Here is a 27948-nt window from a genome sequence, read left to right as displayed (position 1 = left end):
ATACACATACATGCATATGATCTTGCTCATCCATAAGTCTGTGGTTGTATAGGCAGTCATAAAGTCAGTTAATGATGGCTTCGGCTTTTCTAGTATGGAATGCTTGCTCTCCCTTCACCACTCTTGACTCTGAGGGCCACGCTGGTGTCAGACACCCTAAGCCTCAGTTTTCTCAGCAGTGAAAGGCAGCCTAGCCTATAGGACTGCTGTGAATTACATATGTGAAGGTAGCTGGGCGGTATCTGCAACATTCAGCTCTGACTGCACTTCAGGTGGTACAGTGGTTACTGTGCTTTTAATCGCCTTTAAACTTATTCTGTCTGGCCTCCTGGCTTCTCCTTCTCCTTCTTCTTCTTCCTTCTTCTCCTTTGGTGGGACGGCAGGCATTGCTGTCATATCTACCTAGTCCATCAAATTGATGGACATATGTGCCCTTCCCATTACAAATGTGAGTTGTTGCCTATGTAAATAGTGCCATGGTGAACATGTATGTATATACAAAACTGACATGGTTCATGGGGTTTTCTGAAGACAGTTTTTATTTCTTTAAAAAACTTTTTTTTTTTTACGTTTATTTATTTATGGGGATACAAGTCACAGCTCACATGTCATGAAGCTTGGTGGCAGTGGCCCTTGAGCCATTTTCCCCCTTGGCTAATTGCTCTCTGCATCCAGAGAAGTTCCTTTCCCATGGGAAATAGGTTGGGGGGGGGTTTATAGCACCACCATAAACTGGGAATATTTCCTTCCCATTGAACATAGGTGTTAACCAGACAGACCCTCATTCTGACTCCTCAGTGAAGTGAAAATTGAAGTCACTCACTTTCCACTTACAAACCAAAGCATCCTAACAGTTACTTGGTAACTCAGCTTTCGGGACACTAAAAACCAAACCCCTTTGCCTTTCCAAACTCACTTGTGGCTGGCGGCTCAGTGATAAAGCCTGGCTGGGTCAGCTCGAAGGGGTTCTCTGTTTGCCTGTGTTGTGTTACCAAAGCACTTGTTATCTTTGCAGTGCAAGGGCTGACTTGGAAATGTGGGCTGTCAGCTATTTAAAGCCGCTGGAAGCCCCCACTCCACTCCTAAAGAACTTTCTGAGAGCAGGGCTTCCTTTGGGCTCTGATAACGTTAATTTTAAGAACCCTGAAGGATCCCTGGCAGGAAGCAAAATAAGAAGGGCGGGGCTTTTTATTCTTAAAGGGCATCCTGGAAGAAGAGTTTGAGCAAAGCCTCTTTGGTGACAAAATAATGTGGGAACGGGGGGGGGGAAAGGAGAGAGCAGTGTCTGGATGTCAGGTTAGGGTGTCTGTGTGCAGTGGGAAACTAAGTAAAAGACAGTGACCCCAGGCTCTTTACTCCAGTTTGAGAAAACAACAGGAACCAGGCAGCTCCCACAGGTCAGGCCTGTACTGAGGGCTTGCATGAGCCAAGGGATATTAGTGATGCCCGAGAGCTTTGGAATTTAACCACTTGGTTTCAGATCACTGGACAGATATGGTAGCCAGCCTGTCTGAAACTCAGTTTATCTCAATTAATATTGACTAGGTAATAGCAGCCTGGTGTGGCTGCTTCATTATTACCTCTACCCTCCCGGCAGCCCTATGAAAATGGTATCATTGCTGTCCCATTTTACAGGTAAGAACACTGAGTTTTATAGCCCTGGATGAGGCAACTGCATTAGGGGGTTTCCTTGAGTCTCAAAGAAAACACAAACTTGTAACACACACTAGCAGAGTGAAGATGGAAATTGACAGAAATGAACACTCCTGGCTTATTTCAAGGCAGAACTCATGAACTAATAAGACTTTATTGAGGCTGGAGACACAGCTCAGTGGTTACGAGCTCTTTGCAGCCCTTCCAGAGGACGTGGGCTCTATTCTCAGCACTCAAATGGCAGCTAACAATAGTCTGTAACCCAGGTCTTAGGGATCCAACACCCTCACTGGGTGCCGTGGGTATACAGTATACAGACATCCATGCCGGCAAAACACCCGTGTGTATTCTTTGTGATGTATTCTTTGTGATGTTTGGTTAAACGAAGGGGCCAGAGATGTTGCCCATTTGGAAACATGCATGAGGCCCTGGGTTCAGTCCCTAGTACTAAATAAAACTGAATAAAGCCCTGCTAGTGTATCCTGGGAGGGAGAATTAGGAGGATCAGAAGTTCAAGGTCACCTTGGGCTACATGGTGAATTTGAAGCCAACATGAGCTACATGAGCCCCTGGGTCAAACAAAAAAGTCAAACCAAGTTTCCCATATTTTCTCCAAGTTTTCAGTCTGAGTTCTCCTAGAGGGGCCACATCAGCGGTATTTACTGTCTGAGCAACACACTGGCGAGTGTTCCATGGGCTTCGTGTGGCTCACCGCAGTCCTGCGTGGCATCCGGGGATTTGCGGCTTATATATTCTGTACCTCACAAGACGTTATCTTAACCATCTTAAGGGTGAGATACAACTAAGAGACCAGAAGGCCCAAGGAGACCAATCCTGTCCTCTTAATGCAGCGGGATTCTCTCTGGGAGAGTGGACCAGGCCAGTGCACTCGTGACAGCTCTGTGAGGCTGGAGTGAAGCTCAGTGTGGTGCTGACAGTGGCCGTTGCAGACACTGACCGGGCAGCCTTCAGGGCCAATAGAGAGCGGTGGACATGAGCTACTTGTTCTTGTAAAGGGCAAGCCACCCCCGGAGCTATGGGTGACATGGTGAGGCAGGCAGCCTGCATTCCTGCTGATGAGTGTTTGCATGTCTTTTGGTGTGGTTCTGGGCACATGGAGGAAGGGTGGGACCTGTGACACGACCCCGTGCAGTCAGCTGTACCAACATGGCTAATGCAGCCAATCCACCTGTCTGCGCCGTCCGGGTTGGCTGACTCACCCAAGGCAGGAAGAGGTGACAAAGCTTCCAGGCCTCCAGTCGACTGTACGGAATCTTGACTTTTTCCAGTAGGAAGTTTCCAGAGTCTCACTTTTTATGCTTTTGGAGAAAACAGTGTGTGTATGAATTCTTGTTCTCCCGCCTACCAGTTTCCTAGCTCTGAGTTTTTAAAAGATAATTTATTTTTAGTTTTACGCACTTTTACTGGTGTTTTCCCTGTACATATGTCTAGGTGAGGGTATCAGGGCTTGGAGTTGCAGACAGTTGTGAGCTGCCATGCGGGCCCTGGGAGTTGAACCCAGGTCATCTGGAAAAACAGTCAGTGCCCCAATTGCTGAGCCATCTCTCCACCCGTCTATCTCTGTATTTTATAAATACAAGTCAACCCTGTTAACTCCGTTTACCATGTGCAGCCCCATTTTACAAGCTGAAATTCTGTAACTAACGAATGAATAGCTCTCCAAGGTCCCTGTTGACTCTGGTTCCTTATGTTCCTATCAATATGATGAGAGCTAAAATATTTTTACTTAAAATATTTATAAATTTTTATGTTAAACTGCCTTTTGGCCTAAATATTCCTTACAGAGATTATTATTATTATTATTTTGCCAGCCATTGAGTTGATGGTTGAAAGCAGACATGACAGGAGTCTTCAGCAAGCTAGATCATTTTTAGAGAAATCTCTCATCACAGTTTCATTCTTAATCGAAATTCTTTAGACTTAAAAAAAAAGAAAAGTTGACAGTTGGTCCCAGTCCAGCCTGCAACCTTATGAGTTAGGCCCCGGAAGGAAATGTAATGTCAGAGGGGCTCCAGCTGACTGACAGAGCTCTCTAGAACAGTAGCAGATGTCCTGCATCAGGACTTGTCTTTTCCAGAAGGCCGAGAGAGGAAGCATTGTGACACCAACAACGTATGGGACTGTGACGTTGAGTGTCCAGGCCACGGGTCCATCCCTGTCTCGGGCCCTGAGATTCTGTCCCACCAGTTCTCAACTGCTTCCCACACAGAAGTGGTTTACTACAGACCCTTCCGGTTACCAGATTTAGCAGATAGAAACGTAGAAGGCCACGTTCGATTGGCATGTCCGTTCACTAACAAAGAGCATTTCAGTGCGACTGTGCTCAGTGTCTACTCTGGCAACACTCAGTAGATCGTTCCCTGGACCTTCTCCACAGTGGCAATACTAATTCCCAGGCCAGTAACACAGCGGTAAAGCCACTTGCCACCACGACTGATCACACGAGTTTAATTTCTGGAACCCAAGCAGTAGAAGAAGAGAACTAGGCTCCTGCAAGTTGTCCTCCGGTCTCCACAGCCTTGCCATGGCAGATGTGCCCCCTCCCGCCACGAGACACAAAATAAATACACGGAAGTAAAATAAGAATAAACATAATGATAACCGTTCCGCCTAGCAGCCTGCTCTGAAGGTGATGATACAATGAAGCATTGCGTAGAGTCTCACCTGGGGTGCTGTGACAGGAGAGGAAGGCAAACATTTACTGACCCTTGAACAGGGGACTTCCTAACACCTGTCACAGTATTCTCAAGAACAATGCAAACATGTCACCATCCCTCCTTTGAAAATGAATGTGGAAGCTAGGTCTGGTGGCACATGCATTAATCCCAGTACTCAAGAGGCAGAGGCAGGAAGGGCTCTGAGTTCAAGGCCAGCCTGATCTACATAGTGAATTCCAGACTAGCCAGGGCTTCAAAGTGAGATTTTTGTCTCAAAAAATTTTTTTTAATTTGGAAACTTGGGCTTATAAAGGTTAATTTATGTAAGACCACAAAACCAGGAGCAGAGGACTTGGAACCAAATCCAATTTGATACCGTGTGTTTCTTTTAACCTATTTATTTATTTGATGTATATGAGTGCTTTATCTATAATGTACACCAGCATGCCCAAAGAGGGCACCAGATCACGTAGATGGTTGTGAGCAACCATGTGATTGCTGGGAATTGAGCTCTGGACTCCTGGAAGAGCAGTCAATACTCTTAACCTCTGAGTCATCTGTCCAGCCCCCTTGTTTTGTTTTGTATTCTCTCATTAAAGTTTTTTATTTTATTTTATTTTATTTTTTTAATGTGCATGAGTGTTTGCTTGCATATATGTCTGTGTGCCGTGAGTGTGCCTGGACTGGTGCCGGCAGAGATCAGAAAGTAGGTAAATGTGCCTAGTGCCTGCAACACCCCAAAACTGCGAGCCTCCATGTGGGTACTGGGAATTGAACCCAGGTCCTCAGGAAAAGCAGCCAGCACTCTTAACTATAGAGCCCAGAGGTTTTGTTTTTGAGACAGAGTTTCATGGCTCCCAAGCTAGCCTGGAACTTTCTATGTAGCTAAGTGTTATGACTTTGACTTTTTGGTCTTCCTCCCTCTACCTCAAGAGTCCTTATAAGAATCCTTAGATTACAGGTCTGTATCACCAAATTTAGTTTATGCAGCACTGGGGATTGAACTCAGGACTTGCTGTTTGTGAGGTGTGGTGATTTGAATGAAAATGGCCCCCATAGGCGCACAGGGAGTGGCACTGTTAAGGGGCGTGGTATTGTTAGAGGAAGTGTGTCACTGGGGTTGGGTTCTGAGATTTCAGAAGTTCCAGCCAGGCCCATTGTCGCTCTCTCTTCCTCCTGCCTGCCAGTGAAGAACTACCATGCTTCCTGCCATGATGATAATGGACTAAACCTCAGAACTATAACCCAGCCCCTATTAAATGTTTTCTTTTATAAGAGTTGCCATGACCATGGGATCTCTTCACAGCAATAGAGACACTGAGACACTAGGCAAGAACTCTACTACAAACTGAGCCTCATCCCTAGCCCTAAATCTAGGTCTAAATCCCAAACCTTGGAATAGAGAGATGGCTCAGAGGTTAGAGCATTAGTTGATCTTCCAGTGGTCGTGAGTTCAGTTCCCAGCTACCACATGATGGCTCACAACCATTTATAGTGAGATTTGGTACCCTCTTCTGGCATGCAGTCATACAGGCATGCAGAATACTGTATACATAATAAATCAATAAATCTTAAAAATAAGATTTTTTTGGGTCTAAATCCCAAACCTTTCTGGTACAAATAACAGGCATAAGGTTGGCTGTCTGGTCTTTTGGTCATTTTTCAAGGTATCCTTTCGTTGCCCTTGTGTCTGCTCTGGTGGAACAGGGAAGAGACAGGAGTACACCTCAAGCTTCAATTTACTTATCAGTGAATTAGAAATAGCACCCATTTGGGTGGTATGAAGACAAAAAAAATAAACAAATTCACATGAACTCAGTTCTGAACGTTCCTTGAGGAAGCAAGTGTCCAGGGTTAGAATCCTTGGAAGCTGATTGGATTTTTCTCTTCAGTTGTTCTCTGGAGCGCAGCTGAGAGACCCAGGAAGCTGGAGACTAGAAGCAGCCTAGGAACGAATGTTCACGCCTGAAGTCCAGTGAAGGAGATGAAAGGGAACCTAGTGGAGATGAAAGGGAACCTAGCCTCAGCAGAGTTGCACCCAGTGGCTACTTCAGTTTTGTCCTCTGCAAACAGCGACCACCTGATTTGGTTTAATGGATGACCCAGGAGTGATTAACTGGAGTGGAAAGAGAACTCCGAGAATGGTGAGACTCCATTAACTTAGGAGGGAACAAAGGTCCCCTTTTGTCCAGCCACTGGGTTTTTCCCAGCCCCTCCCTACCTCATCTTCCCCTCTTTGTAACTCTGGCCTCCTCTTTCCAACTGGTGGCTGAGTTCCAAGTCTCCAAGATCAAACTCTCTCGGACCTGATACTAGTTACTGTGGGGCCCTGCTAAGCCTTCAAACAAGGCTAAACCTCTTTTTAATCTGTCAGGTCAGGAGCTGGAACCAATGAGTTCTGCCTACTTACCTGGCTGACTGGAACTGTGCTCTTTAAATTTTTGGCCTATACAGGTAGAAGATGAAGACAGCCTGTTCTTTTAGCTGGAGACGAAACTTTCTAATCTATAAGCAGTTTTCTAAACTGGTTACAGTAATTAATCAGAAATGATGTCGGGTGTAGTGGCACATGCCTTTAATCCCAGAACTGGGGAGGCAGAGGCAGGCAGATCTCTGTGAGTTCAAAGCCAGCCTGGTCTACATAGTAAGTTCCAGGACAGCCAGGGTGATGCAGTGAGACTTGCAATCAAAGTGGTATTAGAATCTAGGAGTGTAGCTTAGTGTTATAGTGCGGCCTGTGGTGTGCAAAATCTTGAGTTCTGACCCTGGGGGGCTGCTGAGGGGAAGACAAGGGTCCTATCTTTTTTAGGCTAGGAATATATCAGGATATAGCTATGTTGAAGCTCTGGGTTCACTCCCCAGCACCCCATAAACTGGGTATGGTGACTTAAGCCAGGAATCCCAGTACCTGGGAGGTAGAGGCAAGAAGATTTGAAGTTGAAGGTTATCCTCGGCTACACAGAAGGCTGGCTGTCCTTGTTCGGGATTGACCCCTAATGAGCTTGCTTCCTACAGTCTTCATCCTCTCCCACGCCTAGTTCCCAGAATGGTAACAGAAATAGGTCGTGAGGGTAGGAACGTTACCCCAAGTACTTTTGTGAGGGTGTGTCAGGGTAAAAGGTGGGTACCAGGAACACCTGAGGAGATGCCTATGAGAAGCCGGGCTGCTTGGCTGAGTTTACACTCCATTTTAAATTACATTGAAATTCACTGTGATCTGGCTTTGTCACATATTTAAGCACATTTTTCAAAAAACCGAATTTGGAGCTGGCCATAATTATACATGCATGTAATCTCAGCACAGGGTGATGGAGGCAGGAGGATCATGAATTCAAGGCCAGCCTCAGATACGGAACAGATTTTAGGTCAGCCTGGGCTACATGAGGACACCCATCCCCCTGTCAAAAAGCAAAAGTTGACTGTATTTGGTGTATTTTGCTAGTGAAAGACATACAGACTGCAGTGTGGTTTGATTTGGTTCAAGAAATACCAATGGATACAAGGATAACACATTATGTCTTGTTGTCTATATTCAAGTCCTTCATGCAGTTAATCCAGTTTTAATTAATCCTGTTTAATCTAGGTTTAAAAGCAGGGGGTCACCACCCAAGAAACACCACATTCTGATGGAATTCATCCGAGGCCACCAGAATAAGGGAATCTGAAGCCTCTTGCTAAAAAGATCTGTCTTCCCCGTGTCTGTCCTGTCCCTTCCTCGTTTTCTGTCCCCTCCTGGAGGATGCTAGGAGAGGTGACACCACGTTGCTAAAGCACGTGTGTGGAATCACAGCTGTGCTGTGTCTATTGTGAGTTTACCTTACTTGACCTTTAACTCCAAGTTTTCCTGTCTGTGAAATGGAGATGATAATGCGTATGACATGAATGCAGACCGAAGGTTCGGTCTGAGCTTTTGGCACCCAGTGACCGTGGGCCATTGTCCTCTAGAATTGCTTTAGGGGATGAGTGATGGCACCATGCTGTATCATTGCTAGGCTACCCAGAGCCTCTTGAAACTGCTCCTCTGTTCTGGGCACCTAAAAGCCCAAGTCAGCCTTCCTGGCCACTTCTCTCACGTCAAATAGGTGCTTCCCATCACTGCCCACACAACCTGTTTTGTGTTGTGTTTACTCCATTGCACTGGTTTCTAGTCTGCTTGATAGATACAGTTTGGTGGCCTTTGTGATTTGGTGGGTTTTGAATGGAGCCCGAGAACCTGAATTAGTTTTTGGTTTGTTTGTTTGAGACAGGGTCTCATGTAGATCACCTGGGGCTCTGACTCAGCCTGTAGCCAATAGTGGCTTTGAGCTTTTGATCAGCTTGTCCCTGACTCCAAAGAGTTGAGATTTCAGGTGTGTGTCACTATACCTGGTTCAAGCAGTGTTGGGATGGATCCCAGGCTCTCATGCATACCACACAAGCATTCTACCAACTGAACCACATCTCCATCCTAAGAGCCTGAGTGTCTGACAGATCGGCGATTTTGCTTTTAGGCTGAGGGTGGGGTTATGTCCTGATAAAACTACTGTAAGTTAAAAATTACAAGTTGAGGCTGGAGAGATGGCTCAGGGGTTAAGAGCATTTGCTGCTCTTGCAGAGGACTGGGTTTGGCTCCCGGGATCCATCCGGTAGCTTACAAATCTTTTTAAAAACAAAACAAATAAAACTCAAAATTTTTTGTTTATTTTTGCCTGAGACAGAGTCTTACTAAATAGCCCAGACTGGCCTTGAACTCATAGCCCACCTGCCTCAGCCTCCAGAGTACTGGTATTATAGGAGTAAAGTAGGACTTTCTTTGAACCACCAGCTCCCAAATTATGACATGGAGACTTTTAATTAATTTTAGAAGCTTGGACCTTAGCTTCGGCTTATTCCCCAGCTAGCTCTTAACTTAAATTAGGCCCTTTATATTAATCTTTATTCTGCCATGTGGCTTGTTACCTCTCAGTTCCAGCATTGTTTCTTTCCCTGTGTCCGGCTGGTGATTTTTCAGATTCTTTCCCAGAGTTCCTGTTTTCTGCCCTATTCCCTCCTGCTTTTGCTCTTGGCTGTTCAGCTCTTTATTAAATGGATCAGAAGGTGTTGGATGGAGTGTTTACAAAATGTGATGCCGCCATAAGAATAACAGTGCCAAAGTCTGGCTTGTACTCATCTCTCTGTTGGAACAGAAATCAGCATTTGAGTAACATAAAGACAAGTCTTTGCACAGTGTACAAAAAGATCTCCCCAAAACAGGAGAGGGCCACTATGTCTATTTATTATTACATGTAGTATGTGTAACCTTTAGGGTGTCATGAGCGAACAACCCAGTGCTGGCTGTTTACTGTGCTGGCTTCATACCTGACCAGACCCTGCAGCTTGCCACTGATGCCCAGCATCCTGAGAGAGGGTCGGTCAGACCTACCTAGCGAAAAGTGTTGTGGGTTCAGCACCTTTACTACCCTTTTCTCTAGGAGGTAGTAATCAGATATTCCTGAGCAGGTCTGAGGCTGTGGCTCAGTTGGTAGAGGCTTGCCTCGCATCTGGTGAAATCCTGGGCTTGACTTCTAACCTGCCAAAACTGGCTTTAGTGGCCCATGCCTGTCATGCTAGGAGTGGGAGGGCATCGGTGGAGACTTTCAGATCAGAAGTTCAAGGTCATCATAGCGAGTCGGTGCCAACCTGGGATGTACGAGGCCTTATCTAAGGAAGAGAGAAAGAGAGAGAAGGATGAGTCAGTTGCAAGTCAGGCAGTTAGATAATAAGCTAAGTTTACCACACTACTGAAGGTCAAATTCCACAGATTACTGACAGAAATGGGAATTTATTTATTTACTTATCTTGCAGGGTTGGGAATCGAGCCCAAGGCCTCCTACCTGCTAGGCCAGCACACTACCACTGAACCACACTGCCACCCAGGAAACAGGATTTTAGATAAGCAGCAGCATTCTGTCTGCCCAACAGGGAGCTGAATCCCCTAGAGCTGGGATTGCAGGTAGTTTAAGCCACCCAACATGAGTGCTGGAAACTGAGCTCTGGTTCTCTAAAAGAGCAAGAATCCTTCTAAACCACTGAGCCATCTCACCAGCGCCCAAGTTAACTTTGTGACATGAAGCATGCCTGCTTGGTCCTTGAATTTAAACTTTCCCTCTTTTATGTACCTTGGCCTTTGGACTTAGCACTATGCTATTGATAGACAAAGTCAAATGTCTTTGCTTAGTCTCATTTTCCTATTATTTTTATTTGGGGGGGTCTCTTGTCTCCTGGGATGGCTTTGTTCACCACATTGCTTGGGATGACTTTGAACCTCTGCCCCTCCCGCTTTCCACACCTGGTTCGTACAGTGCTGGAGACTGAGCAGTACACTTCGTGCGCGTTAGGCGAGCGCTCTGCCAAAGGAGCGAGGCGCCCAGCCCTGTTTTGTTTTCTTCCAGCTGCCCTAGAAACCCAGGCTTTCCGACACACCAAGCACACGCGGCAAGGATTGTTCTATGCTAACAAGTGCAGACTGTTAATTGCAGGCACTCCCTTCCACGCCGGAGTCCTGTCCAACGGCAGGTGGCTGGCCGCCGCCTTGAGCAAGCTTCCTGCTTGCCACCAGCAGGTGCTCCCAGTTGCTGCTGGGTGGCTTACCCACACATGTGCTTCAGCACACGCGAGAGGGCGGCTTTGGTTTTGCCAACCGTGTGGCTTCCTCAAATAAAGATTGGGGATGTCTCATTCCAACGGGGCTTTCTGAGGTCAAAGATGAGAAACCTACAGGCCAGGAAAAGAAGCTGGGAATAAGCAGAGAGATCGTTACTTGAAGGGTGACTTCAGTGGAGGGTCAGAACGGCTCAGATTGGGCAGTCAGATAAAACGTAAGCCTATCTTTTAATATATATATATATATAAAACATTTGATTTATTTTCTGTGTATGGGTATGGGTACATAGGTGCACACAAGGCATAGTATACTTGTGGATGTCAGAGGAGTTCTCGACCCTATAGTTCCTGATGAGCCATCTTGCTGGCCTCCAAGTCTGTTCTTTCAGACTCCCCCTGAAATGACAGAGAAAAGCCTGTCGGTGCAGTCACAGAGAAGCAAGGAGTGTGGATTTCTGAGCTGTCTGTCTAACTGGGACCTTGGGAAAGCTGTCCCTTGTGACAGCTCTGGTCAAGTACATCCTTGTCATCACACATCCATCCCCATCCAGGTCAGGAATGTCTTGCCGGGGTGAGTGGATTTATTGCCAGTGAGAGGCAGAGACATCCCAGGTCTCCCCAACTCCACAGCTGCTCTCAAGCCCTCTCCGTCTGCACTCAGAGGTTGATCCCGGTTCCTATAAACAGTGCTGCCTGGGCATCCATCGGGAGGAGCCCTCTGCTGTGCAGCCCTGGCTGCCCCTGCAAGCTCCCTGGCTTCACTGGGTTCCAGGCTCCCAGGCAAAGTCCCCAGGAGGCCAAACAAATAATCGCTCAGCCACTGTGGTGCACTCGGACGTGAAATCCTGTTTGGCCCTAAATTCTGAACACGATCAGAATTAACCCTCTGGAATCCACTGCCGGATTCTCCTCTCGTTCTGTGGTTCCACCCTGTAGCTTTAGTAGCAGAGCGCTCCTGTTATAAACGGTAGCTGTCCTTTCACAACTCTTCCTCCGCTTGCTGACCATGCTTGACAGGATTTGTTGTGCATTATTACACTGAGGGGTGTGTTAAGGGCACAGGCTGTGTACAGAAGAGCTTAGAAACTGCACATCCACAGACCCACCAGCCCCTAGGACTCTCCTGTCACCACCACTGTGTCACACAACCCCCCCACACACACACACATCCCACGCCAATACAATGCCCCCGTCTGTTCTCAGAGCCATTCACATTCTGTCTGGTTTCCTTTTGCTTGCTTTGGACCTTCTGTATATGGAATTGTACTTTTGCTATTGTTGTTGAGACAGGGTCTCCGTATGTAGTCCAGGCTGGCCTTGAACTTAGAATCTGCCTGTGACAACTTCTGGAGTGTTGGGATTATAGGAATTCACCAGAGCACCAGGCTGTGTTGTTTATTTGTTCAAGATTAATCGGGTGCATCCATGTTTTATAAGTCTATTTTCTTTGCTAAGCGCTATGCCATTACATGAATAGACTGCAGTTTTATCGTACTTCCTAGCGGAGACATCGGGGTGGGGGTGTGAATGTCTGTCTAGGCTGTCCGGGAACTCATTATGTAACCAGGAGTGACTTTGAACAGCTGACACTCCTGGCCTCTACCACTAGCACGCTAGGACGAGCATGCATGCGCTGTCACCCCCACTCTATGCAACGCCAGCCACCAAACTCAGGGTTCATACGTGCCAGGCAAGCATTGTGCTAGCTGAGTTACATTCTCAGCCCCTATTATTGGATGCGGACATTTGTATCTTACATTTTTCTTCTGTCTCGTGGCCGTTTGGGTTTCTCTTTTGCTGCAGATAAATGAGGGCTGACCTCATTTATCTGCCAGGCTGTCCGCCTCTGTCCTTCTTTGATTCTTCCATGGGCTTTTGTCATTGACGTTAAATGCCGAAGCTCTTGGCGGTCCTCTGGATCTGTGATGAGTCTCAGGAAGTGTCCTGTGCTAAGTTTGCGTAGGGACGTGAGACCACAATGCCACAAAGAGCAGTCTGCACAGCACACCAGTTTGAAACTGGAGAAAGGAACGCCATTCAGATGCCAAGAAACGAGTCTATGTTCCCTCCGGGGAATGTGTGTGTTCCTTGAGATGGTCCTGATTCCATGCTTGTGTAAATTATTTACGTGGCTCCTTCGCTCTACACTACCAACAGTTTATACTGATAATTATTTATCTTAAGCTGGAAGCCAAGTTAAGCTGAGAAGGCACACACGTGCACACACATATACACACGGTGATAGACTACAGATGAACAATAATAATATGCTGGCGTATTAGATCTGCTGGGCAGTTACGAAGTTAAATTCAGATATTTCACATAAAACCGTAGAAATAGACATTTTTATTTGTTCACTTGCTTGTTTGTTTTTAAAGACGATTGTCATGCAACTTTATTTATCAAAAATTTGCTCTCTGAAATTGGCAGATATGATCTCTTTCCCCCAGTATCCGGTCTCGCTGTCATACCATTAGAATTTCATGTTGGGGCTGCACACAATGAAAAACATATATCCCAGCCACGCTTGCTCCTAGCACACAGTTAAACATGGGCCAATTGGATTAACCAGGGAAGGGAGAGGATTTCAGCTTCTGCCTGTGGGAGAGATTGGGCTCTTCATTCTTTATCACGATGTGGTGATACCCCAAGTTGGGCCACCTCAGGGATGGCAAGGTAGCCAGAAGTGAGATTAAAATCCTTAGCCCTTCATGTGTATCCAAGGCTGCAGTTTCTACTCAGCCCTGTGATAGGCATTGCCGAAGAATTGTTTTAATAAATTTGACAGCACAGTCTATACTTTAGTAATCTCAGGTAATTTTGTCAGGTGTAAGTTAATGCAGTGTGTGTGTGTTTGTGTGTGTGTGTGTGTGAATGTGCACATAAAGGCCAGAGCTCACCCTATGTATCACTCCCAGGCACTTGAGACAGGCTCCCTCCCTGGCCTGTAGCTCACCAAATAGGCCAGGTTGGCTGGCCAGGGAGGGATCTGCTTGTTTCAGCCTTTCCAGCCCTGTGACATCTACCACTGTGCCCAGCCTTTTTTTTTTTAGTCTAATTTTTTTATTTATTACAGTTTATTCACTTTATATCCCAGCTGTAGCCCCACCCTTGTCCCCTCCCTTCCTCCCTCTCTCATCTCCTCCCATGCCCGGGTTTCAGTTCCCTGATGGGGAGTCAACAGACATCTCTGTTCTCTTGTTCCTGTTAGGTCATCCAATAAGCTCTATCCGTGCCCAGCTTTATTATGTGGGTTCTGGGGAGCAAACTCAGGTTCTCCTGATTTCACAGCAAAGCCGTTGAGCTCTTTCCCTAGTCTGGGATGTTTTACGAATGTGTAAGGTTGTGGACCAAGATGTGGTTTTTGGTGTGTTAAGTATAGTGAATAAAGTTTTGAATTTTTCTTCTTCCTTCCTTCCTTCCTTCCTTCCTTCCTTCCTTCCTTCCTTCCTTCCTTCCTTCCTTCCTTCCTTCCTTTTTTGGTTTTTTGAGACACAGCCCTGATACTCACCCAGTAGACCAGGCTGACCTCAAACTCACAGAGATCCACCTGTCTCTGCCTCCCAGAGTTCTGGGATTAAAGGCATGCACCACCATGCTTGGCTGAGTTTGGATATTTTCAAGTTAGGATGGGTAAATCAAAGAGCATCTGGGCTTATCTTTTTGCTTTAGGTCCCCTTTATTTCCCATCATGCCACAGTGTCTCAAGCTTTTTTGTCTTGCTATTCTTCAGGGTTAGCTTTTTGGAGAAGTCCCACTGCGTAGGCTAGGTTTGACCCAAGCTCACGATCTTCCTGTTTCAGCCTTCAAATGCTACCACCCCAACACCTACGTGATTTTCTAGGACCTGTCTCCTTGTGTGGCTCACATTACATATTTGTAGCTAAGATCTCCAGTGTTTATAGCTGGACAGGCATGAGGAAATAAAGCCTTTATGTGTAAAAGATAGGCTTCCAAAAGTAGTAGGGTAGAATTCTCCGAAGTCTTTTCTTTCCTGTATTTTGTTATTATTTAAGACCAGGTCTTGTTGCATAGTCTAGGTGGACTTGGGCCTGGAAATTGCTGTGTAACTTAGGCTGGCCCCAAACTTCGGAACTTCCTCAGAGTTTCAGCCTTCCTGCTACCAGGAATACAGGCATGTGTCACCATCCCTGAAATCTGTCGTGGCAGCTTCCTCCTCCTCCTCCTTCTCCTCCTCCTTTTTTTCCTCCTCTTCCTCCTTCTCTGCTTCTTTCTACCTCCTCTTCTTCCTCCTCTTTGCTTCGTTTTCTTTTGTTGTTGTTTGTTTTGTTTCATTTTGTTTTGAGGTAGCATCTTATGTAGCCCAGGCTGACCTTGAACTCACTCCTACCAAACTTCTGATCCTCTTCCCACTAGGTCCCTGACTAAAGGCTTGTACCACACACCTACATTGTTGGGAGGAAAGCTATTTTGTAGTGATACCCAAGACGACACACACACACACACACACACACACACACACACACACAACACACCAGATGGGTACTCTATCTCTGAGCTATGCACCCAGAAAGCTCAGATTTTTTGGTAATGTCCTAATTCAGGGTTTCTTAAGCTTGTCTCTGTTGACAGTGGAGTGGGACAGCTCTTCGCAGCTGGGAACTGCACTGTGCTCTGTAGAACAGTGTTCTGCCCTCTATCTAAAACATACCAGCAACAGCTCCATCCTTAATTGTGACTGTTAAGAAGGCTACAGTGCTCTCATCTCCTGAGGGGCAAAATCACCCCAATCAAAAACCACTGATCTAGCCGGATGTGGTGGCACATGCCTTTAATTCCAGCAGTCAGAAAGCAGAAGCAGGTGAATCTCTGAGTTCGAAGCCAACCTGGCCTACAGAGTGAGTTCCAGGACAACCAGGGCTACACAGAGAAACTCTGTCTAAGAAACCCTATCTCAGGGTGAGAAAATAAAATCTAAAGGAGGTCTCCCTCTTCTTTTTATTCTTAATAGACTCTTTAGAGCTTTAAACTGAAAGGCAAATTGAGCAGTCAGTGCTGAGCTTGTAGTTCACTCCTTCCTACCCACAACTCCTTGTAATACCTAATAGTAATATCGTACAGAATGAAAGTGCTATGTAAGTCATGGTTATGTATTTGTGATAAAAGTCCATAGACAAGTGTATAGTTCTACAGATCCAGTCAGATGCATAGTCACATATGCTCCTTTACAGCACCATATAAATAAAATCACCACCTTAAACGCCCCCACCCTCCACCCCCACCATCATCCATCTCTTCTTCTGAGGCAGAGTGTAGAGTGTTGACACCCATGAGGAACTGGTTCCAAGACCTCCCTCCCTTTCTGCTAAAATCCAGAGACGCTCAGGTCCCTTATATAAAGTAGTCTAGTATTTGCATGTAACCCACACACATGCCTGTTTATTCTTGATGGATTATGCTTACTACAGTGAAAGTGCTATGTAGGTCATGGTTATGTATTGTTTACAGCATAATGACCAGGAAAAGTCGGTCTGTGTTTGGCACAGGCTCAGTTTTTAATAGTTTCAATCTGTTCCATGGGTGCAATTGTTGGCTCCTCTCTGAGGAAAAAAAAAAAGAGATACAATATATTTTTTTACTTATGTGTTTATCTGTGTGTCTGTGTGGGTTGTGTACATGTGAGTGCTGGTATTGGTGGAGTTCAGAAGAGGGTGTTGGATTCCCTGGAGTTGGGGTTACAGGTGGTTGTGAGTCACCCCAGATGGGTACCAGGACCCAACTCAGGTACTCTGTAAAAGCAGTGTGTTCTTAATGGATGAACTATCTCTCCAGATCCTGCTCGCTCCTCTTTAAACTAACTGGAATTCTTTGAAATAATCCCCATGCTGCTTTCCTATTAACGTGTCTATATTAACTGTCCCTTGATGATAGATTAGTACAGTAGGAGGCTCTTAATGGGTGACTAATCATTGTTTGGGATGATTAACCTTTGGAAATTTATTGATTTATTCAGCCAGCATTTCTAGGTAAATAACACCACACTTTACAATGAAAGGTAAATAAATATCCTATTTTATGACTGCAATAGGTTCTGGCTGTCTAGAATAGAAATCATTCTTGAAAAAAACATAATTCTTAAGAGATTTTAGCAGAGTGACATCTCCAAGACCAAAATTTATCTTTGGGAATTCTTACAGGCCATATTTATCATTTGAAATATAGAGCTGTTTCTCTGTGTAGGTGCCGGACACTATGTGTGCTTACGTTGGGCAGTCATGCATGATGAGCTAAGTGCTCAAGATACTTGCATTGGGTGGGACCTGGGACCAAAGCTATCTTAAAAGAACCGGAATGTCCATTCGTACTAACTCTCATCAGTGAGTTTATTGGGTGGAATAGTGGATATAATGTCTCCTTTGCTTTCTTCCCCCTTTTGTCTTCCCTCTTTTGTCTTGACTGCATGTTTATAATTTTTAGAAAAATATATTTATTTATGTGTGAGTGTTTTGCCTTCATGTATGTGTGCGCATCACATGTATGCAGTGTCCGCTGCCTTCAGAAAAGGGGGTCAGATTCGCTGGAACTAGAATTACAGGTGATTGTGAGCTTCTGTGTGCTCACAGTTGAACCCAGGTCCCCCACAAGAGCAAGTGCTCTTGACTACTGAACTGTCTCTCTGGCCCTATTCATTTTTATAAGTTCTCCATGTTACACATGCATTTTTCACTTACTGAAAATGAATAAATAAATTTATGAGAAATGACTTTCAGGCTACTGAAGTCTCATTGCCACAAAATTAACTGTAAAAGCAAAGCTATCCTAGATGCTGAGCTTGGAACATGGGTTCTTGGAACATGCCCTGTGGTTCGCCTGGATCTGAAATACAGCATTATACATGTGTTATTGGTGATGAGTGGCAGCAAAAAGTACTGTCCTAGCCTGGTGTGGTGACTCCTGCCTGATACTACAGTATTGAAAAGTCAGAGGCCGGAGGATCATGAACTTGAGACCAGCTTGAACTATATAGCAAGACCCTGGTCTTCAAAGTCAGCAAACAGAGAGACACAGAAAGATAGAGGGGAGGGGAAGAGGAGAAGGGAGAGGAGGAAGGAGAGAGAGAGAGAGAGAGAGAGAGAGAGAGAGAGAGAGAGAGAGCGCCAGAGAGCTTTAAAGGACAGAGTATAAAATTATTAAGAAAATAAGTATCAGTCCTAGTAGTTGACAGTTGACCTTTAATATGAATACATTGGACTGTAGTATATTTTGATTTTCTAGAAGCACAAACCAGTTTCCCAAGATTGTCAATTTGATTAAGTCCTACCTCTCAGATTCCAAGTGAGTAGAGAGAGTTATTCTTAAGTAAGAATGGGAGCCAAGAGACTTTTTATTTCCTGTAGTGATTAAGAAAGCTGAGCCTTTCACCCCAGCACTCCTCTTAGGAAAACACATTGAGTGTTAGTGGAGCCCACTTCAAGTTCTTCAGCCTAGACATCTGGCAGTGAAACGATTTACATGGACATTGCTGTCACTCTTCTGCTCTCTCCCTATTCCCCTCTGAAATGCAATGGGCTAAGTCAACCGTCTGTACAAAGCTGATCTCTGAAGAAATCTCTAGAATAGGTAAAACCGGAAAAACAAAGGAAAAGCTTTTCAACTGACAAAGTCATAAAAGTGAGCGCTATCTAATGCCTAACGATAGGTGTAAGCCGCACTGATCGAATGGAGGCCGCGTTTTGATCCCCAGCTTGTTGTTGTTTCTTCTCTTTTTCTTTTGGATCCCTTCCATTATATGGATGTGTACTTGGTCTCCGAGGGTTAGATGAACGATTTGAAAGGAAATTTGCTCTTGGTCCTCCACAAAGAGGTTCATACGCTTCAGTTATAATGCAAAGTGTGGTGGTTTTAATGAGATGTTACCTAGAGTCCAGGTATTTGAATACTTGGTTCCCAGTTGGTTTCTGTTTGGAGTGGCTTAAGAGGTGTGGCCTTGCTACAGGAAGTATGTCACCAGGGGAGAGCATTACTATTTCAAGACTCTTGCCATTTTGAGTTCTGCTTCCTACATTCAGTTCCAGATGTGAGCTCTCTGCTTCTGCTTCAGCTGTCACCTCTGCTGCTCACTACCATGCTCCTCTCCCATCACGGTGATAGACTCATGTCTCTGGAACCGTGAGCTCAAAGTAAACCCTTCTGTCTATAAGTTGCCTTGGTCATGGTGTTTTATCACAGCCACAGAAAAGGTACTAATATAGGAAGTTAATTTGAAAATGCCTGAAATGGTAAGTTTTAAAACTTGCCAGCATTTTTCTTTGCGCCTGGGAGAAGGGTGTGTATTAGTCACCTTTCTCATTGCTGTGACCAAATGCCAGACAAGAAATAACTTAAGGAAGAGAAGGTTTATTTAGGCTCACAGTTTACAGGGATACAGTCCATCATGGTGGGGAAGGCATGGCAGTGAAGTCATAACAGCAGGAGTATGAGGCAGCTAGTTGCGTTCTATCCATAGTCAGGAAGCAAAGAGAGGTGAATGATGTGATCAGCTGGCTTTTCCCCCTTTATCAGTCCATGATGTCAGCCCATGGGATAGTGAAACTCTCAAAGTGGGCTTTTGCTCCATTTAAACTTTCCTGCAAGTGCTCTGATATACACATCCAGATGTGTGTTTCCATGGTGTTTCTAAGTCCCATCAAGGTGACAAACAAGAATAGCCATCACAGGGTATAAGGGGCCATGCCTTTGCAGAGTTGAGAATGCTCACCTCAGCATTCTAGGACGGTCTAGGAGAGCCTTGGGAAGACACCTGGGAGAACACAGTGGTTAAGAACCAGTCCTTAGGAGCCAAACAGGCTGACTCCTAGGGCATTTCTCTTCTCCACAGTAGCCACGAACAGATAGCAAGGGAGTCAGTGTCTCTGAACCCCGCACCTTATCCAGGAACACATGGAGAATAATGCCCTAAATGTACTGTATAGTGCCTTCTACTTAGCCTTTTCACAAGGTTTAGCTAGTGGAAAGAGATGCGGGAGTTGGAAAGAGGAAGTGTTAACATGACTTGGTTTGGAGGACACCAGGACTCTCGCAGCTGCGAGCCACCTTTTCACGGATGTTTCCAAGAAGCTAACAGACCTTCTAGAAACATGTTTACTCCCTCCTTGAATACTCGGGGCAGCTAGAGAATCTTTCCTCTCATACAGCCCATGACAAGCTCTCATTACCTCGTATTACATGCTCTCTACAAAGACCACAGCTTTCTCCTGACCACTGGAATTTGTCCATTTTATATAGAATTTGTCAGCGTTATAATTAGAGAATGCCCGAACTGTATACATGTATATTTTAGTTCACTGTGGGTGGTGTGTGGATTCCCCTGAGTTTATCAGAAACGTATTCTCCCATCCTCTTATATTCCAGAAATTTCTGCAGAGACCTTCCAAAGCTGGTTGGCTTTGTCTGTTGTATTTCAGAGGTGACTGGGAAATAGCAGAAGAGGGACTACAATGTCTGTGTAAACCATTTTAATGTGGGCTGTCTATATGGAAGAACTTGTAAATGTTCTGTGAGTGGTTCTATGGCAACTGGCGTGCCAGCGCGATGAATGTTAGGAGCTCCTAGAGAGGATGAGGGTGATGCTACCAGAACATGGAAAGGTGTGTAATGAAATACAAAGGTGCTATGTAAAAATAAAATATGGGAAACATGCCATCTCATTCACCTTATGTAATGAAATTCATGCTTACGGAAAGTATTAGAGATGTCAAAATATAGTATATGGTTGTCTCATTTGACGGCGGTCTCTAGTGGGTGACAGGGATCAAGGTTTTCCGATAACTATTTGGGTCTCTTCCTCGGGGAACCTGATTGGATGTCTCTTCAGGTGATAGTCTGATATTAATGCATTGTGTTTCTTTCTAGTGATGAGAATGCCAGGAAAGACTTGAAGACCCTGCCAGTCTTTCCAACCAAAACTCTTCAGGAACATCCCTCACTGGCTTACTGGTAAGCCAAGACAGCCCTGTGCTGAGGTCATGGTCTCCAGTGAACACTGAGAAAATCGCTTGTGTTCTTTCACATTAGTTGTATTCCTTGTAAATATAGTCTCCATGGTTTTAGTCTCCAAACTGTGAAGGGGCCTTCCTTTGCACACACAAAAATTATGAAATAAAGATCATAAAACATGCTATTTTGATAGCTTTAAAATATGAAAGCTGGAATACATTTCCCAAATAAATACACAGCGAAATTAGATACAGAGCCTACTTTGCATTCTGACTCTGGAACCTTCTGAACAAATCACTGTTCAATGAAAGTTTTTTTAAAATGGGTGCTGGGGAGTGGAGGGGGGGCATGGTGGATTGGGTGATGGTTGGTCTCAGAGAGACGCCTGTACTCTCAGGGATCGCATCTGGGGTGTGACTGGAAGGGCCAGCTGAAGTGTAGGACACAGTGGGGTCTGAAGAAAGGCTGAAACTTCACCATAGTCGCTGCTCTTACTGTGTCCAAAACAGCGATAACAAGAAGACTTCAGATTGTAGTCAGACTCAAAGCAGGTTTAATTCTCTTAAAATACTTTATTTTTTTATTTTTATTTTTTGCTTTTATCTCCCAAGTGCTGGGATTACAGGCTTGGGCCACTATGCCTGGTTTATGTGGTTCTGGGGATTGAATGCAGAGCTTTGTGTATGCTAGGCAAGCACTCTGCCAGCTGAGCTACATCTCCTTTTTTAATCAACACCATGAGAATAGGTCTTGGGCTCAAAATTGCCTCAAGTATGTTACCCCAACTCCAGATTACGGTGTGTCTAGAATATGAGTTTTCCATTTGAGAAATTTATCTTGTTTTCTTTCCTAGTAAATGGCATTTTAAAAAACACGAGTACAAATTCTGTAATTATATGAAAAGTTAAAGCTCACAGTGGGAGTAGTCACGTGCTGAGTTCAGGAGTGAGGGCCCTACGGTAGCAGCAGAGGATGCCGCTTTGCCTCCCAAGCAAGGACGTTCTTCCCAGGTTTGCGGTGGCTACCTGAGAATGCAGAAATGAAATCTGGACGTCAGAAAATCACATGTCACCATGATTATTTTCCTGTTTTTCAGCGAGGACAGGGTGATTGAACATTATTTGAAAATCAAAGGTCTGACTCGGGGTCAAGCTGTGGTCCAGTAAGTATAATTGTTCTTCTTGCCTAGATATTGTTTTAAAGAAAACATCTTGGTGATTCCATACATGGGTGCTTCTAGCTCAGATGTTTCCCATTGGGAGGCAGGTAACGGAGAGGGGAAGGTTGGCTACCTAGGGAATCGTGAGGGTGATGATGGCAAGAACTATTATCCTGGGCATAGGTAAGGTAGCTTAGCTTTGAGTTCAGGCGTGATGGTGCCATATTTTCCAACATTCTCAAAGAGAAAATGGAACTTCCCAGAGTCTCAGTTTGTGACTCTGGTAGAAGAAACTCCACCAGCAAGTGGAGTTCATGACTTCCATGGCCATGAACTCCACTTGTTGATAGAGTTTCCTCTTCTTCTTCTTCTTCTTCTTCTTCTTCTTCTTCTTCTTCTTCTTCTTCTTCTTCTTCTTCTTCTTCTTCTCCTTCTTCTTCTCCTTCTTCTTCTTCTTCTTCTTTTTCCTCTTCTTCTTCTTCTTCTTCTTCTTCTCCTTCTTCTCCTTCTTCTCCTTCTTCTCCTTCTTCTTCTTCTTCTTCTTCTTCTTCTTCTTCTTCTTCTTCTTCTTCTTCTTCTTCTTCTTCTTCTTCTCCTTCTTCTCCTTCTTCTTCTTCTTCTCCTTCTTCTTCTTCTTCTTCTTCTTCTTCTTCTTCTTCTTCTTCTTCTTCTTCTTCTTCTTCTTCTTTCCCTCCTCCTTTTCCTCCTCCTCCTCCTAAGAATAAACCATAGTCATTACTTAGAGACAGTTAGGTAGGTTTGTAGGTAGGTAGGAAGAAAGGAAGATTATAGATAGTTAGATAGATAGATAGATAGATAGATAGATAGATAGATAGATAGATAGTAGATGGTATCTTTTTGGGTTTCTATTGCTATGACAAAACACCATGACCAAAGCAACTTTGAGAGGAAAGGTTTTATTCAGCTTACACTTCTACATCGTAGTTTGTCACCAAAGGTAATCGGGTCAGGAGCTCAAGCAGGAGGAACCTGGAGGCAGGAGCTGATGCACAAGCCATGGAGGGATGCTGCTTACCTGTTCTCCATGACTTGCACAGCCTGTTTTCTTATAGAACCCAGGACCACCAGCCCAGGATTGGCACCACCCACAATGGACTGGGCCCATCCTGGTCAGTCATTAATTAAAAAAAAAAAATCTTCTACAGGCTTGTCTATAACCCAGTCTTATGGATATATTTTTCTTAATTGAGGTTCCCTGTTCTCAGATGACTTTAGCATGTGTCAAGTTGACATAAAACTATACAAATAAATAGATGAGAGATAGATAATGAGATAATGATAGATAGATAGATAGATAGATAGATAGATAGATAGATAGATAGATAGACAGATAGATGAAAGTCAGTCTCATGTAGACAGGCTGACCCTGAACTCACTAAACAGCTATGGTTAGCTTTGAATTCCGGCTCCACCTGTCTCCCAATAGCTGGGACTAGACATGCCACCACACCCAGTTTCTGCTGCCTTCTTTGACTGTGTAGAGTTACCACTGATGTATTAAGAACTCTTCATTTGATACAACAAACTTCCAAGATCATTGTTCCAGGAGCTGTAGAGTAACTCTTCAGGGTCGTAACTTTTAAAAAAAAATTTTTTTCTTTGTTATTATTATTTATTACAATTTATTCACTTTGTATCCTGGCTGCAGCCTCCTCCCTCATCATTCCCAGCCCCACCCTCCCTCCCTCTTTCACCCCACCATGTCCCTCCCCTAGTCCACTGATAAGGGAGGACCTCCTCCCCTATTATCTGGCCCTAGCCTATCAGGTCTCCTCAAGGACTGTCTGGATCCCCTTTCTCCGTGGCCTGGTTTGGCCACCTTGCAGGGCCGTAACGTTAAAAGAATGAATATGCCACTGCCGGGAGTGGCCTAGGTCATGTGAGAAGCAAGACAAGGACCCATGTCGCGTGTCCCTTGGTAGGGACACAGTCTTCTTCACAGTCTTACTTCTTCATGGGAATCTCATTTTCATAACACACCTGTGGTGCTCCAGGCAGACGGTAGAAGCTGCCAGTTCTAAGGTTGAAGCCTTGATAGTTCTTCTCATTGAACTTGTTTCCTGGGCTGATGGGTGGAACAAAGCTTTTTTTTTTTAACCTCTCTTGGTCCTTGTTGCATGGTTACAAACACAGACTGTTTAACTTGGTTAGCACTCGTCTGTGGAGTTTAAATCCCCGCTCCGAGCTTGTGCATCTTAATCACTGCTTAATCTTGGCGCACATCCACCTAGCTCATCATACCTTTTATATTTCTTTGCGTATAGAGCAATTACCAAAAATTTGCCAAGTTAGTGATTTTACTGTCCAAAGAAGTTAATCTTCATGGTACCATTAAAAAAAATCCTTTCTAATTAGAATGACTATGATCAAAATGTATTAAAGTCTCAAATAATAAATAAAAACTTTTTTTTTTTTTGAGGAGGACGAAAAAGTACCCTCAAATTAAATAGGGACTTCAGTTCATTGGGGACAAAGAATTTTTACATAGTTCAGCCCATTTCTTATAGTTACAGAGTACCTTCTTGAACAAATATAGAAGCAGTGACATGTGCCACCATACCTGGCCTAAAAGTTGATTCTTACTGTTTGTGTATTAAGTGTTTGCCTTTAAAAAAAATTATTTGCAATGTGGGACTGGAAAGATTGCTCAATTGTCAAGAGAACTGACTGTTCTTCCAGAGGTCCTGAGTTCAATTCTGAGCACCCACATAATAGCTCACGACCTTCCATGATTGTAGTCCTATGTATTCTGATGGCCTCTTCTGGTGTGCAGATGTACACCCATACAAAATACCATATGTATAAACAGGCCAGGCCTAGTGGCACATGCTTTTTATCACAGCACTCTGAGTTCCAAAACAGCCTGGTCTACAGGGCAAGGTTCAGGACAGCCAGGGCTAAGCAAAGAAACCCTGTCTCAAACAAACAAACAAACAAACAAAGGTAAGTAAGCACATAAATAAATCTTTTTAAAAAATTTGCAGTGTTAATACAATCTATTTGTTAAGTTGTAGAAACCTTCACTTTATGTACTTTGTCAGAAAGCCCCTGACCTTTGCATAAGGTACGAACCACATTACTCCCTAAAATGGTTTATTATTCTGTTTCTACTTGAGCCAACAATCTTAGACATGGTTAAAGGAGGAAAGTAGTAGCAAATTGTATTTCCTGGCATCAGCCTTTCCCCAAGGGCCCTTTTACTGTTTTGATGAGTTGATGATATATGCTTATTTTCCTTAGGTATATGAAAATAGTAGAAGCCCTGCCAACCTATGGAGTTCATTACTATGCAGTGAAGGTAGGTACTTCTCGTATTCCAAAGTTTTCCACAATGCCCACCAAGCTGTGCGAGTCACTGAGCAGCACCAGCTGTCTAAAACAGCACCTAAATGTGTATGCGAACTGTGTCTAGAATTTGTAGTGTTTCTAATTATCTTTTAAACTATTTTATTTCTGTGTGTCTGCCTGCGCGTATGCCTGTGTGCTAAATGCTTACAGTGCCCAGAGAAGCCAGAAGAGGCATCAGATTCCCTGAAACCTGAGTAACGGATGGTTGTAAGATACCATGTGGGCGCTAGGTCCTTTGGAAGACCATCCCTCCAGCCCCCAAATGTCAGCGTTTTAAATAGAATTGTTATCTTAAATGTTTTAAGTCTATTATCATTTTTAACAAATTGTAACACAGATTATTTTTGCAAAAAGCTACATTCAAGTGCTTTCCCAGGTGTATTCTCTCTTAGCTGATAATCTCATTCTCTCTCTTCTTCCCTCCCTCCCTCTCTCTCTATTTCCCTCCCTCTTTCTCTCCTTTCTCCCTCCCCTCTCCTTCCTTCCTTTCCTCTATCCCTGCTCCCCTTGCATGTTGGGTATTGAACTTAGGAACCAGGGCATGCTGAGTCCACACTATACCACTGAGTTTCACCTGAAGTTCTAGGTCATACTTGAATGCTCCCAGCTCTCGTTTGCTCACCCCTCTGTGTGACAGTCACACCAGTCTTCAGTGTTTATGTGAAATGCTAAAAATTTTGCAGAATTTGCAGTATCATGCCCTCCTCAATGTGCTTTGTCTTCTTATCTTGATCAGCAGGAAGGGTGCAGCTAGGACATATTTTGATGATAAAGGATGAAGCATAGATGAAGAGAGTTTTGTTTGAGAGAAGCATAACTTTATAACCGATTAGCTCTTCAGTGACTTTTGATGTCATGACAATGTTGACATCTTGGCCCTTGCAGATGTGGGGAAATCAGATGATACACACTTTCATACTGAGGACACCTGTGCTAAAAAATGTACACTGATTTAATCTTAATTCTCACTGATTCTGCTTTTCATATACACACAAGCCTAAGCCTCAAGTCTTCTTTTCCTCTGTCAGTGCATTCTTTTATTGGGGGAAAGAAAACCCAATAAACAAATTTAGACGCATGCTATATTTATAATAGAATATCAGATATATCCACTCTCATGTGTACCTCAGACTGATTATTCATGCTGTTGTGTAGTTGCCCAGCTTCCCAAAAGGTATTCTTGTCTCTCCCCTGTTCATTGTTCATTGTGTGACAAACATCGGGGCTTGGAACCTCTGTTTTCTCCTGGTAATCCCTTGGAAATGTCCCAGCCTTTGTAGACGGCTGTTTAACTAAGAGAACAAAGAGTCTATTTAAAAAATCATAACTAACTTTGTGCTGGATTAGTTCTTGGTTGAATTCAATTTTTTTATTTTATTCTCTCCAACGATTTACTCAGAACAGTAAGGCTTCAGTCCTTTGCATGATAATAACAGCATTGGCTTTTTCTGTGCATGTATTGTTTGAAGGGACCCTAAGAAGATATTTTAACAAGCTGAGTTTTTCAGTATGGGTTCTGTTTGCCAGGGCAGATTTATTTTGGCTTGTTGGTACTGGTTAAGGAAAGAAATTGCTTAATAGAGTTTTCCGTCTAGAAGAACATAACATTTAGCTCACGAGTCTCATGTATTTTCTACCTTTTAGGATAAGCAGGGACTTCCATGGTGGCTTGGGATCAGCTACAAAGGAATCGGCCAGTATGATTTACAAGACAAGGTGAAGCCTCGGAAAGTAAGTGTGAACCTGAGGGTGAACCGATGCAGACACTCAGGGCATCCGTCAGTGTCCTAGAACTTTCAGGGGCACCTTGGGCACTCGCCCATAGTGAACTTTGCTAAGTGAGCAGTGCTACAGAGGCTACTTATAAGGAATGTAACTATTAAAAAGAACTCATCTGTGCACAGTCTAGAGAGTTCCACAATGAGCCAACTTTTCATTTGTTTGTTGAGATGGGTTCTCATGTGCCACGAACTGATCCTTGTGCCTCCACCTCCTGAGTGCTAGGATTACGTGTGTGTGCCACCACACCTGGCCGTACCTGGCTGCCTGTTCCGAGGCAAGCTCTGAGGTTCGGCTGCAAAGCTAGCCACAGCATGGTTCACAGCTCCTACACTTTGGTTTAAATCCAGAGGTTTTGTGTGTGTGTGTGTGTGTGTGTGTGTGTGTGTGTGTGTGTGGTGATTATTTCTCAATAAAATGGTTATAAGCAACCTCTCTACAATCACAATTATTTTGCTTATCTTTTTTTTTTCCCTCTGTCTTTATAGCAGACATATGTGCTTTCTGAAAAGAAAAAAAAAAAAAAAACATAATGGTTTAAAGTGCCAGAATCTATCAGATTTGGGTTTTCCAAAGCTACATAAGTCACAATTTATCATTATGTCATTGTACTCCTAGTATTCGAGAGGCAGAGGTAAGAGAATCAGAAGTTGTGAGTTGGCCCTGTCTCCAGAAATATTAAAAATGGGGTGGGGGAGGCCTTGATCAAGAAGCTTCTCCTCTCACCTCAAG

At 44.2% G+C, this 27948-nt stretch overlaps 1 protein-coding gene across 5 annotated transcripts in view; it reads left to right on the top strand.

The window, feature by feature from the left end:
- Nucleotides 1-27948, top strand: part of Frmd4b (FERM domain containing 4B) — a 315055-nt gene that overhangs the window by 253375 nt on the left and 33732 nt on the right. For all 5 annotated transcript variants that reach the window (XM_021642357.2, XM_060383832.1, XM_060383834.1 and 2 more), the window contains 4 exons: nt 20826-20909; nt 22006-22071; nt 25330-25387; nt 27082-27168. In XM_021642357.2, the coding sequence (XP_021498032.1) occupies nt 20826-20909; nt 22006-22071; nt 25330-25387; nt 27082-27168 (295 nt within the window). The remainder of the gene's footprint in view (nt 1-20825; nt 20910-22005; nt 22072-25329; nt 25388-27081; nt 27169-27948) is intronic.

Source organism: Meriones unguiculatus, chromosome 5 (assembly GCF_030254825.1).
Source record: "Meriones unguiculatus strain TT.TT164.6M chromosome 5, Bangor_MerUng_6.1, whole genome shotgun sequence".
Classification (NCBI taxonomy): Eukaryota; Metazoa; Chordata; class Mammalia; order Rodentia; family Muridae; genus Meriones; species Meriones unguiculatus.
This window is presented reverse-complemented; position numbering and strand designations above follow the sequence as displayed.